We start from the raw sequence: 18,517 nt of genomic DNA on the forward strand, positions 1-18,517 counted from the left end.
GCGGCCGCCGAGAAGCGCCGGCCGGAGGGACGCCGGCCCGCCGCCCCGCGGCTTCCGGGAGGCCCGCCGCGCTCTCGCGAGACTCGGCGAGACCGGCCGGCCCCGCCCACCCGCGCGCCTGCCCCGGAAGCGGAAGCGGCGCGGCTCTGCGGGCCGGCCGAGCGGCTCTGCGGCCGTCGCGCTCGTCTCCAGTGGGCTCTAGGCGGCTCCCCGCGGCGGCGCGGGCCGGCGCCATGAGCACCATGTTCGCGGACACGCTGCTCATCGTCTTCATCTCCGTGTGCACGGCGCTGCTGGCCGAGGGTAGGCGAGGCCCGGGGGCGGCGGCCGGCGCCTCTGCCGGCCCGGGGGAGACTGGCCCGCCCGGCCCGCCGCTGTCGTCCAAGAGCCGCGCGTGTTTGCGTTTCAAATAAGCCAGTTGGGGCAGACAAGACCCCGAATGTTGGCATGCCTTCCTCCCAGCAGTGACCACCGAGGGCAGTTTAGTTGTGACTGTCCAGGCATTTCTCTACTAGTATGCACCCCCACTTTTTTTTGTTGTTGTTGCGGTACTGAGGATTGAACCCAGGGGCGTTCCACCTCTGAGCTACACCCCCAGCCATATATATAATATATTGGGGGGTACTGGGGGTGGAATCCGAGGCTTTCTACCTCCGGGCTATACTCCCAGACCTATTTTATATTTTATTTGGAAACAGGGTCTCACTAAGTTGCTGAGAGCCTCACTAAGTAGCTGAGGCTGGCTTCGAACCTGTGCGATCCTCCTGTCTCAGCCTCCCAAGCGCGGGGATTATAAGCATGTGTCACCACCCCTGGCTCCAGCCTTATATTTTATTCTTGTTTTGAAACACAGGGTCTCACTAAGTTGTGAAGGGCCTCATTAAGTCTCTGAGGCTGGCCCCGAACCTTCGATCCTCCTGTCTCAGCCTCCCAAATACTGAGATTACAAGTATGTAATTTTCCCTGTAGTACTGGAACTTCAACCCAGGGATGTTCTATTTCTGGGATACACTTCCAGCCTTATTTTGCTTGTTTATTTTTCTTAGTATTTTCTTTATTTTTTAATTTTTATTTTATTATTTTTTTGTTGTTGCAGTACTGGGGGTGGAACCCAGAGGCATTCTACCTCCGGGCTACATCCCCAGCCCAGTTTTATAATTTATTTGGAAACAGGGTCTCACTAAGTTGCTGAGAGCCTCACTACGTAGCTGAGGCTGGCTTCGAACCTGTGCGATCCTCCCGTCTCAGCCTCCCAAGCGCTGGGATTACAAGCGTGCGCCACCACGCCCAACTTAGTATTCTCTTTTTTTTTTAGTTTATTGCTTATTTAATTTTATGGTGCTGGGGGTTGAACGCCAGGACTTTCTACCTCCAAGCTACATCCTCAGCCTTATTTTATTTTGGAACAGAGTCTCACTGGGTTGATGAGAGTCTCAGTATTTGCTGAGGCTGTCTTCAAATCTGTGACCGTCCTGTCTGAGCCTCCCAAGTACTAGAATTACAGGTGTGAGCTACCACGCCCCGCTAACATGTTGCTTTCAATGTTTCAGGCATAACGTGGGTCCTGGTTTACAGAACAGACAAGTACAAGAGACTGAAGGCGGAAGTGGAAAAACAGAGTAAAAAATGTGAGTTGGGACAGTAGGAAAACTCTCTCTCTTTGTAGTACTGGCATCTTACATTCCCAGCGCAATTTTGTTCTTTTGTTTTGAAACTGCCTCACTTAGTTGCTGGGCCTGGCCTTGAACCTGTGATCCTCCTGTCTCAGCCTCCCAATACTGGGATTACAGCCATACAGCATCATGCCCAGCTGCTTCTCCAAATTCCTGACAGTGTCCTCTCTTCTGCGTTTGCTCTTTGTCTTCAGTCTTCGTGTTAGATTTTTTTTTTTTTTTTTTTTTTTTTTTTTTTTTGCGGGTCTGGGGATGGAACCCAGGGGCATTCAACCTCCAAGCTACACCTCCTGCCCTATTTTTATTCTTTATTTTGAAACCGGGTCTCCCTGAGTCGCAGAGGGCCTCACCGAGTAGCTGAGGCTGTTCTTGAACCGCGGTCCTCCGGTCTCAGCCTCCCGAGTGCTGGGATGACGAGCGTGCCCCCGCGCCCGGCTCAGCCCTGGACTTTTGCTTTGCTTTGTTTTGAACAAGGTCTCCGCAGGCTGCTGACAGTCTCACCCACTTGCCAAGACTGTCCTCAAACTTGTGATCCTCTTTCCTCAGCGTCCCAAGTACTGGGATTACAGGGTTGCACCTTGCTCCGTCTCTATGTTATAGTTTCTAGTTTATATACCTCTGTTTAGAGCACTTGGGTTTATAACCATGTGCCACTGATTCCTACTAGTAAGGCCAATTTTGCTTTTAGAATTCAAGCAACAAACTTAATGTATTAAGGGAAAAAGTCCTACTTGCTAATTTTCTTTAATAGCAACTTTTTATAGTACTGTTTGCTATTAGCATATTAAGATGATATAGGTAATAAACTACAGGGAGTTTTTATCAAATCTATTTCTAATCTACTCAGAGGTGACTAAAGACAGTCAAATATTCCTTCTTAAGCTTACTTTTACTCTCACATACTAATTGAAATGAATAAAAATTTGGTCTTACTTTTTGGCCTCGAGCCTGCCAGGCAGGCGAGCTTCCGCCCAGCCAGGGGTGGCTGTCTGCGTTGATAGTGTCGTGTCTGCCTTTCCTGTGAGCAGCTCACCGTGGCCGTAGCAAAGTCTCTGTGACTTTCTCCTGGGTCTTTGATGACCTCAGCTATGGTAAAGTGCCCTTTGTTCTTGACTGTGGTGCATAGTTAATTTAACTGTATTACTCTGGTGTTTACAGTGGAAAAGAAGAAGGAAACCATAACAGAATCAGCTGGCCGGCAACAGAAAAAGAAAATAGGTGAGATATTAATCTATATATAACTTAAGGCTTGGAAAAGTAAGTTTTTTTTTTTTTTTTTTTTTTTTCCAGTACTGGGGATGGAACCCAGGGACATTACTCCTCTGAATTATACCCCCAGACCTATGTTCTTTTTTATTTTGAAACAGGGTCTCACTACGTTGTAGAGGGCCTCACAAGTTGCTGAGGCTGGCCAGGAACTGCGGTCCTCCTGTCTCGGCCTCCTAAGTACAGGAATTACAGCGTGTGCCACCATGCCTGGCAGAAAAACGAAATTTTTAGGTGAAAATATCCTGAAGGTGTTGACGGCGGTGCCTCCCGCTGTACAGTGGTGGCCTGGCAGGTGCTCATGTGCCTCACCTCATTGAGTCGAAAGCACTTTCTGAGTTGGACAAGTTCAGGCACTTATTGGTGCTCTTTGCTCTGAAGTTTGAGTTTTAGCAGAATGGCAGGTGAGCTTCGCCATTGGCTCGGGTTCCTGGCGTGACTCGGCACACCGGTCTGCGCGGCTCCTTCTGGCTCGGCCTTTCTGGTGCTTCGTGGCCTGGATCCTTGCTGAGAGAGCTCTCAGTGCTGGCCTCCAGGGAGGGAGGGAAGGCCAAGTGAGTCTTAGCTGCTGGCTGTGTGCTTTTTGGGGTTTTTTTTAGCATAATTCAGAATTTAAGGAATTCTCTTCCCAAAAGACAGTTTTATGAGATCCCTGTTTTTACTTTATGCTTCGGGGCCCTGTCATTGGGAAAACATCGTGTATGTGCCTCGCACGTGACGTCTGTGTGTGGACCGCTGCTGCAGCCAGGGGCAGCCCACGGGCTGGACGGCCGCGAGCTGCTGTGAGAGCTCTCCCGGTGCCTGCGCTCTGCGTGGCCTGCCGCTCAGGCCGGGCACATGCTGCTTTCCACCGTCTCAGGTGCTCACGCTCAGGCATTGCAGAGACAGTAGGAAAGGATTGTGCTTTTAAAGCTCTGTCTAAGCCGGGCGTGGTGGCGCACGCTTGTAATCCCCGCGCTTGGGAGGCTGAGACAGGAGGATCGCGCAGGTTCGAAGCCAGCCGCGCGCGCGTGCTGGCTTAGGAGACCCTGTTTCCAAATAAAAATGTAAAAATAGGTCTGGGAGTGTAGACCGGAGGTAGAAGGGCTTCCAGGAACCCCAGTACCACCATAAAAAAAGAAAAAAAAAGCCGGGCGTGGTGACGCACGCTTGTAATCCCCGCACTTGGGAGGCAGAGACAGGAGGATTGTGCAGGTTCGAAGCCAGCCGTGCACACTAGCTTAGGAGACCCTATTTCCAAATTTAAAAAAATGTAAAAATAGGTCTGGGAGTGTAGCCCGGAGGTAGAAGGGCTTCCAGGAACCCCAGTACCACCAAAATAAAATAAAAAATAAAGCTGTCTAGAGAGGCAGAACAGACCAGGAAATAAACGATTACCGTGCAGTGGGCTAAGTAGTTTATAGAGAGCTGTCTCCTTCTCCCGTTTTGTGGTCTTGGGATTGAGCCGAGGGCCTGAAGCACTCTAGGAAGGTCCTCTCCAGCCTCAGGTATATCTTTTTGAGTGTTATAAACTCAAAGAGAAATGAATCCAAATCAACTGAAAGGATTAGACTGTTACAAATATTTTAGCTGAATCTTAAGGTATCAGTATGAGTTGTGTTGCCGACTAATCTCAGTTGGGTCGTTATTGTCAGCTCCCGGTCAAATCCTCAGAAAGATGGGGCAAAAGGCAGGTGGAGTTCTGCAGAAGGCTATCTGCAGCAATTCTTTCCCCTCTATGAATTCCCTAAGTTTTTAGGTACGGCGCTTGGGAAAGAATTTGAGGTGGACAAAGGCTTCTTGAGCCAATGACAATTTATTAAAGGAACCCAGAGAAATTTATACCCTTCACCAGTGAGATTAATAATAGGAGAAAAAGGAAAGGGAAGGGGGGCAATCACAGCAAAACAATAGTAAATTACATATAAACAAAGTAAATGACTAGTCCAGCATTTAGGAGATTAACTCCTCCGATATCGCAGCAGGGCAGGTCCAAAGGTAAATTCCAAAGGCAATACAGGCACGCCCAAGGCCCAGGGCTTGGAGAATACGCCTTCTCATGGAATCTTCTTTTGCTTTCTTTTTTGAAGTTTCCATCTATATCCAAATGACAAGCATGGGGAGATGTGGCGTCCAGGGAGATGCGATGGGCGTCTCTCAGATCTCATCCGCCTTGCCTTCTGAAGTCTGAAAGCTTACAAAAACTCACAACACAGCTTGGCAAATAAGACACCACAAATAACACTGTGAAGTTCTTGGATTTAGTTGTCAGATGTATTTCCTTGACTGCTGAACACTCTTTTTTAGACAAAAAGCCTATTAAAGGCCTATTGGTCTCTAATAATCCATTTCCTTATCACAAACCCTCTGCAACCTGCTTCTAACTTTCTAATTCCTTTCTTTCCCAGTCGGGACGTTCTTATGATAAGCTCTTCTTCATGAAAAAGTGCTTTCTTACTCTTACGGTATTTCCTTTCCTTCATACATATATATTTAGAATATCTGTCCTTTATTTTGTCATTTTCATTTCTAGCCATGCGGCATTCTCCCTGTTTTGGGGAACGCTCACACTGGGCGTGAAGGTCAACAATCTTTCTCCTTGGCTCTATTGTATTTTGGCAATTAAGCTGTCCTTCAGTCAAATTGCTTTGAAGTCACACCCAAAGTTTCTAGGCAGGGTCTCAAGGGTAAACAGGGTTACCTTGAACTGAGCTAGTTAATGGCTTAATCCTGAGTTAGTGATAAAGTGAGGGTCTGAGCTGGAATGCTTATTACAGCATCTGAGTTCTGGCCAGTTTTTTCATTACTATTGAGCAAAGCCAAGGACGTTTATTTCCACGGACTCAATTTCTGATCTCACATCATCAGAGCAATTCGTGTAGAGAGTTAAAAGAATACCAAGAGAATAATAGTTATGAAGGATATCTAAAGTGGGGGATATTTTTTGCCAGAGACGATACCTCTTTCTCGGGGCTTTTTGCCGATTTTTACTATGTGGAGTGGGGGTCCTCAACACATAGATGCCGAGGCAGCAGGATGTCTTGGCAAGTTGGCCAAGTAGTAAAACACTGCTCAATATTTATATAGAGCACCTAATTTGCAATACAGTGTGCTAAATACTTTATTTACTTATTTACTTATTTATTTATTTATTTATTTAGCGGGTCTGGGGATGGAACCCAGGGACATTTGACCTCCGAGCTACACACCCTGCCCTGTTTTTTATTCTTTATTATTATTCTTAATTTTTGTTTTTGGTAGTACTGAGGGTGGAACCCGGCTTTCTACCTTTGGGCTATACTCCCAGACCTATTTTATATTTTATTTGGAAACAGTCTCACTAAGTTGCTGAGAGCTCACTAAGTAGCTGAGGCTGGCTTCGAACCTGTGAGGTCCTCCTGTCTCAGCCTCCCAAGCGTGGGGATTACAAGCGTGCGCCACCAGGTCCAGCTTATTCTTTATTTTGAAACAGGTCTCACTAATTTGCAGAGGGCCTCAGTAAATAGCTGAGGCTGGCTGCGAGCCCAGATCCTCCTATCTCAGCCTCCCAAACGCTGGGATTACAAGAATGTGCCATCACTCCCAGCTTTTTACTTTTATTTTATTTATTTATGTATTTATTTTTATGGTACTGGGGTTGGAACCCAGGAGCATTCTACCTCCAAGCTACACCCCAGCCCTATTTTTTATTCTTTATTTTGAAACAGGGTCTCACTAAATTGCAGAGGGCCTAAGTAGCTGAGGCTGGCCTCAGGTTTATAAGCGCATGAGCCATCATGCCCAGTTGGTAAACACTTTATACATTTTCAAATTTTTGTGGTATTCAAGATGTGATGTGGACAGTGTCTTGTCACTTTATAAAGACATCGAGGCAAAGCCAGGCGTGGTGGTACACACTTGTAATTCCAGTACTTGGGAGGCTAAGACTGGAGGATTGCAGGTTTAAGGCCAGCCTCAGCTACTTAGTGAGGCCCTCTGCAATTTAGTGAGACCCTGTTTCAAAATAAAGAATAAAAAGTGGACCTGGGGGTGTCGCCCAGAGGTAGAATACCCCTGGGTCGATCCCTGATACTGCAAAACAAACAAAAGAAACAAAATCAAAACAGCCGTTGAGGCTTGAGTTAAATGACCGACACTAGGTCCTCAGACCTGCAGGACGTGAGCCAGTGCTAGAGAGGGTGAGCCTGGTGCCTTGTAACTTCAGAATTCACCTTGTGTGTGTGATTTGGGGGTCCTGGGGGTTGAACTCAGGGATGCTCAACCTCTGAGCTACACCCAGCCCTTTTGATTTTTTATTTAATTTTAACTTTTTTTGGTGGTGCTGGAGGTTGAACCTAGAGGCTTTCTACCTCCAGGCTACACTCCTGGCCTATTTTATATTTTATTTAGAAACGGGTCTCACTAAGTTGCTGAGAGCCTCACTAAGTAGCTGAGGCTGGCTTCGAACTGAAGAGTTCGAGATTGCCCACCTTCCCAAATAACGGAGAACACACAAAGGATGTAATTCCAAGCAGGGTTTAATGCTGCAGCGTGTTCCTCACCGGCAAGGGGCCTTCCCGGATCGAAGGCACTCACCCGTGGGGAGGGGGAGTCAGTCGTGGTCCGGCGGCCCCTAGCCTCCGGTTCCCTCTAACTTTATAGCCGGAGTAGGGGGTGGGCACGCACACCAGAGCCCGCCAAGGAGAAGCCCGCGAAAGATACATCCAATCAATTAAACTGGTAAACAGGTACAACCACTTAGTTTAAAGCAATCACACATCCATTTGAATTACAGCAAATGGTTTCACAGAGCTGCCTCCCTAGTCATTGCCCGCCAAGGGTCTCCTTTGTCTTCCCTATGGGGGGATGTGCGCCCCTGCTTCAGGAGCCGCCCCTAGCTGGCAAATGTTTCCCATCTGATAACTTTTATGGCTTCCAACATTCCTTTCGTATTAACCCTGTCTGAAACAAATGGCTATCTCCTCTGCTTGGACAAACGGCTATCTCACACTTATCTCCGGTACCTCAGCCAGGGTCTTAAGCCGGTTATAACAGAAGAAAGAAGTTTGCCCATTTATTCAATTCATTGCTTACACAAACTGCTACCTTCTTATCCTAACCTTATATAATATTCCCTTAACTCTAATATTGGAAAGGGCTTCCTTAACTAAAACCTCAGGCTGGGGAAGACTTTTCTTCCTGCATTCCTACAAAACCTGCACCATCCTCCTGTCTCCGCCTCCCGAGTACTAGGATTACAAGCGTGCGCCGCCACGCCTGCCTTTATATTTTTGTTTCAGAACAAGGTCTCCCTGAGTCGCTATGGCTGGCCTTGAGCCCATGTTCCTCCTGCCTTGGCCTCCCAAGGGCAGAGGTGGCAGGTGTGCGTCCCCAGCTGGCTCCAGAAGCCACATTTGAAGCCCCATTGAAGGACAGACACGCGAAAGCAAAAGCGTGGAAGGCAACGGAGCAAGGCACTTGTCTGCAATTTTTTTTTTTTTTTCCTGTACGGGGGATGGAACCCAGGGGCATTCTACCTCTTGAGTGACAGTCTCAGCCCTAATTTTTATTCTTAGTTTTGAAACAGGGTCTCACTGAGTTGCAAATGCTGGGATTACAAGTGTGGGCCACCATACCTAGCTAATTTTTTTTCTTTTCTTTTTTTTTTTTTTTTTTTTGGTGGTACTGGGGGTGGAACCCAGAGGCTTTCTACCTCCGGGCTATACTCCCAGACCTTTTTTTTATATTTTATTTGGAAACAGGGTCTCACTAAGTTGCTGAGAGCCTCACTCACTAAGTAGCTGAGGCTGGCTTCGAACCTGTGCGATCCTCCTGTCTCAGCCTCCCAAGCGCGGGGATTACAAGTGTGCGCCACCACGCCCGGCTAGCTGATTTTTTTAAATTAAAGATTTATATTACTGGGTGTGGTGGGCACGCTTGTAATCCCAGCATTCGGGAGGCTGAGACAGGAGGATCGCAGTTTGGACAGCCTCAGCTACTTAGTGAGGCCCTCTGCAACTCAGTGAGACCCGGTTTCAAAATAAAGAATAAAAAAATAGGGCAGGGGGTGTAGCTTGGAGGTCAAATGCCCCTGGGTTCCATCTCCAGACCCGCAAAAAAAATAAAAAATAAGATTTATATTAAAGCCGGGCATAGTGGTGCACACTTGTAATCCCAGCATTCTTGAGCTTGATTCCAGAGGATCGCGGTTCACAGACAGCATCAGTTACTTCGTGAGGCCTTTTGCAACTCAGTGAGACCCGGTTTCAAAATAAAGAATAAAAAGTAGAGCAGAGAGTGTAGCTCGAAGGTCGAATGCCCCTGGGTTTCATCCCCAGACCCGTCCAAAAAAAAAAAAATTTATATTAGCTGGGCAGAGTGGCTCATACCTCTAATCCCAGTACTTGGGAGGCTGAGGCAGGAGGATTTCAAGTTTGAGGCCATCCTGGGCAATTTAGTGAGACCCTTATCTCAAATGGGGTGGAAGGGTGGTGAAGAACTCCTGGGTTAAATCCCCAGAACCACCAAAAGAGCTTTTATTTTTAGGTTGCAGCACTTCGGTGCCCCGTGGTGGCACGTGCGCGTTCTGCTCACTTCAGCTTCCAGCTGATGTGCCGCAGAGCCTCGTCACGGTGACAGTTACTTCATGCCTGTTTTGTGTTGAGCCCCGTCTGTATTAACCATTCCATTTTTCACTCATTCTTTTCAGAGAGGCAGGAAGAGAAACTGAAGAACAACAACAGAGACCTGTCGATGGTAAGCGTCTGATATGCTCGGGCGCAGACGTGCCCTAGCAGAGGACGGGCGCCTTCCCGGGCGGCGCGCCGTGCCGCTCCGAGTCCGGCTGTCGTGGTGCTGGTAGCTCACAGGAAGGGCCGCCTGCCTGGAGGTTGCCATGTGCCCTCTCACACACTTGTGCTTCGGTCCCCTTTTATGATTTTAAAGGAAATAGCGTATTTTCTTTTTTTCCTTATGTTACTAGAGAATCTTTATGATAAGGTCGTAATTCTAGTATAGGACCTGGAACATTATAGATGGCTGTTGTTATAATTGTTATTGTTATTTTGTATGTGTGTGATGCTGAAGATTGAGCCCGGGGGGGTTCTACCTCTGAGCTATATCCCCACCCCTATTTTTCTTTCTTTCCTTTTTTCTTTTGCACCTGTCCTGGGGCACCTGCGTCCGCCTTCCCTGGTTCCTGGTGTTCTTGGGGGGAAGCCGAGGTGCTTCGGTGAACTGCGTCTGCACGCTCTGGCCTAGGCTTGTTTCCGCCGTCCCCGTGACCTAGCTAGGAGCTTGGGAGCAGGACGGGGCATTCAGGCACATGGGTCTGACCGCCCCTTTGCTTCGGGGGTGACGTACTTTGCACACGAGGGCCTGGGCTGGGCTCATTCCTCGGAACCACACAGCAGTCTCCAGTACAGCATGACACAGAGATAATGTGTGACTATCTTGCATCATCATAATATTTTGTTTATGCACTTATGAACCATAATTAACAAAAAGGTTACTTGACAATAACAGAATCCCTAACAATGGCTGAAGCAGTCAGTGGTCTCGAGATTTGCCCTGGGCCGTGTAGCAAGTCAGTGCTGCCACGGCTCAAGGGTGCGTGGTCCTTGAGTGGCTGTGCGGCCCATGGCATCGCGGTCTGCATTCAGGCAGGGAGCATGGGCCGAAGGCCTGGCACGCTGCTGGCAAGCTTGCCAGAGGCCTGTTAGCACGTGTTCTTAGAACTGGCTGGTCAGAACTGGGTGACATGGCTGCCCAGCAGCGTGCAAGGCGGCAAGGGGAAGAGGAACCTGCAGGGGCCGGTAGATGGGCTGTCGGCGTCAGCAGAGGCGTGGAGCCGGAGCTTGAGGGCTCCTGGTGCTGGCAGGCTTTCAAGTGAAATGACAGTTTGTTGTTTCCTATAGGTTCGAATGAAATCCATGTTTGCGATTGGCTTTTGCTTTACTGCCTTGATGGGAATGTTCAATTCCATGTGAGTATCTTTTATTTTATTTGATTTTATTTATTTTTGATACTGAGGATGAAACCCAGAGGCATTCTACCTCCAAGTTATACCCCCAGCCTAATTTTATTTCTTTTTTTGTTTGTTTGTTTGTTTTTTGCTGGTCTGGGGATGGAACCCAGAAGCATTTGACCTCCGAGGTACACCCACTGCCCTATTTTTTATTCTTAGACCAGGTCTCACTGAGTTGCAGAGGGCCTCACTAAGTAGCTGAGGCTGTCTGCGAACCATGATCCTCCGGTCTCAGCCTCCCAAATGCTAGGATTACAAGCGTGCGCAACCACACCCGGCTTCTTACTTCTTATTTTGAAACAGGTTCTCACTAAGTTGCTGGGGCTGACTTTGAGCCTGTGATCCTCCTGTCTCAGCCTCCCAAGTCCTGGAATTACAAGTGTGTGCCACCACGCCCTGCTGTGAGCTTCCTTTAATAAAGCTTTGCACAGTAACCATTATTCTATGTTTTTATATAAGCGAATGTATACTTTTTGGCAACTTTTTTTTTTTTTTTTTTTTTTGGTGGTACTGGGGTGGAACCCAGAGGCTTTCTACCTCCGGGCTATACTCCCAGACCTATTTTCTATTTTATTTGGAAACAGGGTCTCATTGAGTTGCTGAGAGCCTCACTAAGTAGCTGAGGCTGGCTTCGAACCCCTGCGATCCTCCTGTCTCAGCCTCCCAAGAGCTGGGATCACAAGCGTGCGCCACCACGCCCGGCAACATTTCATTTTTATGTAGTTTTTTTTTCGTGTCTGGGGATGGAACCCAGGGGCATTTGACCTCCAAGCTACACCCCCCAGCCCTATTTTTTATACTTTATTTTGAAACAGGGTCTCACTAAGTTGCGGAGGGCCTCACTAAGTAGCTGAGGATGTCCGCGAACTTCAATCCTCTGGTCTCAGCCTCCCGAACGCTGTATTTTTATATAGTTTTTTAACTTATAGGAAAGTTTCAAGTATAATATATGTAGTATTCATTGATCCCACTGAAAACTACTTGAATACTATCTTTAATTGGCGCACGTCTATAACACCAGTGCTTGGGAGGCTGAGATAGGAGGATCGCAAGTTCTAGGCCAATCTCGGCAACTTAGCAAAACCCTACTTCAGAGATAAAAGGAGTCTGGGGTACAGCCGAGAGGCAGAATGCCCCGAGTTCTGTCCCTGGTGCCACAGCAGTGCTGGCAGTAATGTCTTTGACCGAGTCACGTTCCGGACGTACGGAGCCGGGAGGGACGCGCGGGCAGTTGCTGGTGTTCTGCCCGTTTCTCTTCTTTTTCTCTCCATGCTGCCCCTGTACTCAGATGCACACCATTGACTTCTCCTCATCACTTGAGGCGTGCTATGGGTTCCGTGTCCCTCTGCCCTAACTACACCAGTGTGTATTTCCTAAGAACGTATTTTTAACATAACCTTAAAACAATGGTCAGAATCAAGGGAGTTTTGATGGAATACAATTACACAATGACTTTTTACCCTGTTAATGTTGTTTATTTACACAGTAAAGGCTTAGGCATTATGCGGTCTCTAAAAGAATTGAGTGTGTTCTGTTTTTAAATTGCTTACTAGTATGTTGCTTCAAACGGAAGGTAGTCATATAAAGATGTTTTGACTCTTAAAATAGTCTTCACAGCTATAATCTTGTTTAATGACCGGGTCAGTTAATGTCTTAACCAGAATATAGCAGACCGGAATGCTTCCTGTGGGAGTCACGAGAATGCCAGGGCTGCCCGAGGTCTCCTGGTTCTTCAGAGCCCACGCGCAGCGCCCTCGCCCTTGCCCCCTTAGTGCGTGCGTGCGTGCGTTTGTGCGAGAGAGAGACAGAGAGAGAGAGAGAGAGAGAGAGAGAGAGAGAGAGAAGAGAGGACAGAGAGAGAGAGACAGAGAGGAAGAGAGGGAGAACACCCCGGGGTGGTCTACCTCTGAGCTACACCCCAGTCTAGTACCCTATTTTATTTTTATTTTGAAACAAGCTCTCCTGAGTTCCTGTGGTCTGGCTCGGAACCTGCCATCCTCCTGTCTCGCCTCAAGTACTGGGATGTAGGCATGTGCTTTTTGTCTGTCTCTCCCTCTTCCCAAGCATATCCTTTCTCTCTCTTTTTTTTGTGGTATTGGAGATGGAACCCAGGGACATTCTGCCCCAAGCTCCATCCCCCAGCCCTATTGGAAACAGGTCTCACTGAGTTCCTAAGGGCCTCACTAAGTAGCTGAGGCTGTCCATGAACGACCAGCCTCTTGTCTCAGCCTCCCAAATGTTGAGATTTACAAGCATGCACCACCACGCCTGGCTTTGTCTTGCTACTTTTTAAACTAATATTTATTTATTGTACTGGGGACTAAACCCAGGGACATTCTACCTCTGAGCTACACCTCTAGCCCTTTTTAAAACTTTTTGTTTGAAACAGGGTCTCATTATGTTGCTAAGAGTCTTGTTAGGTGGCTGAGGCTGATCTTGAACCTGTGGTCCTCCTGTCTCCGCCTCCCAAGGACTGGGATTACAGGCAGGGCCATCATACCCAGCAACTAATAAGTATTTTAACATTTCTCAATTTTAATTTTTGTGTGTGTGGGGGGGTACTGGGGAGGGGGGCAGGGGCTTTCTACCTCTGGGCCACACTCCCAGACCTATTTTATATTTTATTTGGAAACAGGGTCTCACTAAGTTGCTGAGAGCCTCACTCAGTAGCTGAGGCTGGCTTTGAACCTGTGCATCCTCCTGTCTCAGCCTCCCAAGCGCAGGGATTACAAGCGTGTGCCACCACGCCTGGCAATTTTAATTTCTAACATAGTATTAGTAGATAGAACTTAGACAGACAGAGGCATCTCAGGATCCGCAGCAACTGTCAGTATGTGAGAGTGTCCTCATACCCCAAGAGTCGAGACCCACAGGCGAAGAAGACTGATGGACGGGCGCGGGCCCTTCTCAGGCTGCGGCCTCAGGCTTGCGGCTCTCTAGCAAGTCACCATCCCTTAAAGTTCTGCTTTTGTGGCCGATCCTCTCTGAAGGTAAGACTCAGTCTTCCGACAGTGACCGCATGTGCTTCTCTTTAGATTTGATGGCAGAGTGGTGGCGAAGCTCCCATTCACCCCCCTTTCGTACATCCAAGGCCTGTCTCATCGGAACCTGCTGGGAGACGACACCACGGACTGCTCCTTCATCTTCCTGTACATCCTCTGCACCATGTCCATCCGGCAGGTGCGCAGGGCCCGGGAATCACCCGGGCTGTCTTGTTGGATGGGGTGTGGTGGGGAGGTGCTGGGCACCATGTCCATCTGGCAGGTGGGCCGTGCTGCGGGAAGGGCTTGCTCCCATCAGGCTTTCTAGGAATCACCCAGGGCTGTCTTGTTTGGTCGTGTGGGAGAGGTGCTGGGATTGAGCCCAGTTTTTTATTTTTATTTTGAAACAAGGTCTTACTAGGTTAGTGAGTCTCACCACTTGCTGAGGCTGTCCTCGAACCTGCAGTCCTCTGTCTCAGCCTCCCAAGTACTGGGATTGCAGTTGCAGGCCACCACACCCAGCGAGCTGTTTTAAATACATAAGACTCTAGGTCCTGGGGCAAGGAATTGGCTGATTGGGAAATAGGAACATTTTTATCTAAAAGAAATGTCCAGGAGACCTAGGTTTCATTTTTGAGTGGATAGGAGTTCACACTCCTTGACTGCATGCTGAGCGTTGAGTAGTGCGGCGGCGGCAGTTTCCGGAGGAGCCCTTGGCAGAGCGGCCAGGGAGGCCTGCCTCCGGCGGTGTTCTGCTGTGGGCCGGGTGCAGTGCCCACGAGCGGCGTTCAGGCCCGTGCGTCAGCGTGGGGCCGTCGGCGTCTGTCCGCCCAGCGCCCGCTTCTTGACAATGTTTATTTCCTTCCAGGAGCCTACTTTAAGTCACAGTAGCCTGTACTTTAAAGGGCATCTGAGGTTTTTAAACTGTCTTTGAATCTAGGATGACAAGGACTCATTTAATTGACCCCTGTCTCAGAACAACTGAGCAAAGATCCTTGTGTGTTTTGTCTAGACGGTTACTGGACTGGTAGGTTTAACATCATACAGTCTGGAATGTCCTACCTCAAAGTCTATCTTTAAAGTATCTTTTCATAATTTTATATTAAAAATAGTTTTCCATAGTGCCTAGGCTAGTACTAAATACATTGTATATGCTTGTGAAGTGCTTATTGGTTAAAAGAAATTGGAAATTGTGACATCGTTTGGATATTTTTTACTATTTTGTGCAGTGTTTTTTTTAAGAGGTGGGCATGAAGGAACTATTTTTATTATAAAAGTAATGCAAAGCTGGGCGTGTTGGCGCATGCTTGTAATCCTAGCATTCAGGAGGCTGAGGCAGGAGGATCACAGTGTGGCCAGCCTCAGCTACTTAGTGAGGTCCTTTGCAACTCAGTGAGACTCTGTTTCAAAATAAAGTATAAAAAATAGGGCTGGGGTGTCACTCGGAGGTGGAATGCCCCTGGGTTCCATCCCCAGTACCGCACACCCACAGAAGTCACGCGAGCCGAGTGTGGTGGTGCACGCTTGTGTTTATGGTAAATGCAGTTTAAATGAGTGTTCTAACAAGCTTCGTTTCCTATACTTAAGCATTCCATTCTATTCTGAAAGTGTTAGCCTCGCTCCTGTGTGCAGCACCCCTCATGCTCAGGACGTACGCGTGAGGGAGTGTGTGCTTCAGAGAAGCTGGAGCTGGCATCGCAGTGCCCAGGGCACCTGGATGAATAGCCTAGTGCATGCAGGCCTTCCGCCGCAGGTGGGGTGTGCTCAGAAGGCCGAGCCTTACCTGGGAAGGAATGTGCTGGGCATGGTGGTGCGTGCCTGTAATCCCAGGCTGGGAGGCTGAGGCAGGAGGATCCCAGGTGCGAGGCCAGAGCACAGTAACGTAGTGAGCCTGTTTTAAGACAAAAAATGAAATAGGGCTAGAGGTGTATCTCAATGGTAGAACAACTCTGGGTTTAATAGCCAGTACCACCAGAAGACAATAGGCTGTGTGATAGAGCCCACTGGACGAGCGTGAAGATGTGGGTTCATTCTACCTCCTTATCGTTGGACAAGTCATCATTCCTCTACAAGATGTGGTTTCCTCAGATATAAAGACGAAGCCGGGCGTGGTGGCACACACTTGTAATCCCAGCATTCGGGGGGCTGAGACAGGAGGATCGCAGTTCACGGACAGCCTCAGCTACTTAGTGAGACCCTCTGCAACTCAGTGAGACCCTGTTTCAAAACAAAGAATAAAAAATAGGACTGGGGCCAGGTGTGGCTGAGATAGGACCGCACAGGTTCAAGCCAGCCTCCGTTGGCTTAAGAGACTCTGATTCCAAATAAAAAATATAAAGTAGATCTGGGAGTTTAGCCCAGAGGTAGAAGGCCCCTGGGTTCCATCCCCAGTACCACCAAAAAAAAAAAAAAAAAAAAGAAGAAGAAAAGAAAAAAATAGGGCTGGGATTGGAGCTCGGATGTAGAATTCCCAGGTTTCATCCCCAGTACCACCCCCCCCATATATATATGTGTCTATATATATGAAGGAATTGAGCAAAAATAATGGATCTCAGATTTCTCCAGAGTGCTGCGCCAGCGTGACCCCTGGCCTTTGCAAAGCTGAGCTTGGCGCACTGGCAGCCCTCCCGCCCGCTCTGCGTGTCTGGCTGATCCCAGCCGCACGTCCGCCGCCTGCCGCCAGTGCTCCTTAGGACGCCCACGCCGTCTGCCCGTAGCCAGCGCCTTCCCAGGCCGCCGTGTTCACCCCACTGGCCTTGTTACTGCAGTTATGCCATTTAATCAAATGTTATGTTAACCAGTGAAATCAGTAGCTGTTTCGATGAGAACTAAATCAGTTTTGGAAAACGAGGATAGATGAGTTTCTAAAAGCTGTATTGTAGCCAGGCGTGGCGGCACAGCACTTGGGAGGCTGAGACAGGAGGAATGTGGTTCAGACAGCCTCAGCGACTACTCAGTGAGGCCCTTTGCAACTCAGTGAGACCCTATTTCAAAATAAAGAATAAAAAAATAGGGCTGGCGGTGTAGCTTGGAGGTTGAATGCTCCTGGATTCCATCCCCAGACCCGCCCCCCCCCAAAAAAAAAAGTGTGTGTGTGTATTTATATATAGTTGCATAAGATATAGGTAAGATAGAGGGCACAAGATCGAAACCCAAACAGTAGACAGTATGATAACGACTAAATCCAGCCAGAGATCCACAAGAAAAGCCCTTGCTACAAGAAGTAACTAAGGAATGTACTTTATATGCTTTGTGTTCAAAATAAAAGATTAAGTGGAGCTGGGCGTGGTGCACACGTCTGTGATCCCAGTACTTGGGAGGCTGAGACAGGAGGACCCGGACCCACAGCCAGCCTCAGCTACTTACTGAGCCACGCTGCAACTCAGTGAGACCCTGTTTCAAAATAAAGACTAAGGCTGGGCGTGGTGGCGCACGCTTGTAATCTCCGCACTTGGGAGGCGGACACAGGAGGATCACGCAGGTTCGAAGCCAGCTGTGCTGGCTTAAGAGACCCTGTTTCCAGATATAAAAAAGTATAAGATAGGTCTGGGAGTGTAGCCTGGAGGTAGAAGGGCTTCCAGGAACCCCAGTACTAAAAAAAACCCAAAAATAAAATAAAGACTAAAAAGTAGGGATGGGGTATAGTTTGGAGGTAGAGTGCCCCTGGGTTCCATCCCCAGTGAACCCCCCAAAATTATCTGGAAGCTTGGGGCGTACTCCAGTGCAGAGCGTTTGCCCAGCCCTGGAAAGGCCTTGCGTTTTGCCCCTAGCACTGGGGAAAAAAATTTAGAAAAAATTCTTTTGTGATTCTTCACCTGAAAAAGTCAGCTTCTTTGGTTGGTAGTCAGCGGTCCCAGCAAGTAAAGACTTTCACTGCTCTGTGGTCTTCTCACACTGTAGAACTTGTCATTTTTATTTATTTATTTATTTATTTATTTATTTATTTTTGCGGTGCTGGGGATGGAACCCAGGGACATTCTACCTCCGAGTGACAGGCCCTGCCCTATTTTTTATTCTTTATTTTGAAACAGGGTCTCACTGAGTTGCAAAGGGCCTCACTAAGTAGCTGAGGCTGGCTTCGAACCTGTGCTATCCTCCTGTCTTCGCCTCCCGAATGCTGGGATGACAAGCTTGTGCCACCACGCCTGTCTACTCTAGAACTTCTTAAAAATAGCATAAGAATCATCAACTTGCAGGTCCTGATGGTTCTGTGACGCGTGTGCATCCTCTGCCTGAGAGCCATGTCAGCTCCTTTATGTCTTGTGTTAACTCTTTACCATGTTTTCTCCACAGAACATCCAGAAGATTCTGGGCCTAGCCCCCTCACGTGCTGCCACCAAGCAGGCGGGCGGGTTTCTTGGCCCTCCGCCTCCTTCTGGGAAGTTTTCCTGACGCCGAGGAGCAGAAGCCCCGTTCCTGCCACTCTTGGACACAGATGGCGCCGCATAGCATTCTCCCGCAGTCCCGGCAGCCTCTGCACGCAGCCGCTTTCCAGCTTTGCATCCCATCCCAGCGTGGACGTGCTGGGGGCGGGAGCGCAGCCAACATCGGGTGGTGCTGGTTGGAGGTGATAGACGCAGGCGCCGGCTTTGCCTGAGCTTCGTGGCCGCACG

At 48.5% G+C, this 18,517-nt stretch overlaps 1 protein-coding gene across 1 annotated transcript; it reads left to right on the top strand.

Moving 5' to 3' along the window:
* Positions 1-233: 233 nt before the first annotated feature.
* TMCO1 (transmembrane and coiled-coil domains 1) lies at positions 234-18,296 on the top strand (the record flags this gene model as incomplete). Its single annotated transcript, XM_080698536.1, has 7 exons — positions 234-303; positions 1,551-1,628; positions 2,832-2,891; positions 9,607-9,653; positions 10,814-10,881; positions 13,959-14,103; positions 18,198-18,296. 7 exons carry the CDS (start codon positions 234-236, stop codon positions 18,294-18,296), a joined length of 567 nt encoding a protein of 188 aa, XP_080554662.1.
* Positions 18,297-18,517: the final 221 nt, after the last annotated feature.

Source organism: Muscardinus avellanarius (genome assembly GCF_963383645.1).
Source record: "Muscardinus avellanarius genome assembly, chromosome: 7".
Taxonomy (NCBI): Eukaryota; Metazoa; Chordata; class Mammalia; order Rodentia; family Gliridae; genus Muscardinus; species Muscardinus avellanarius.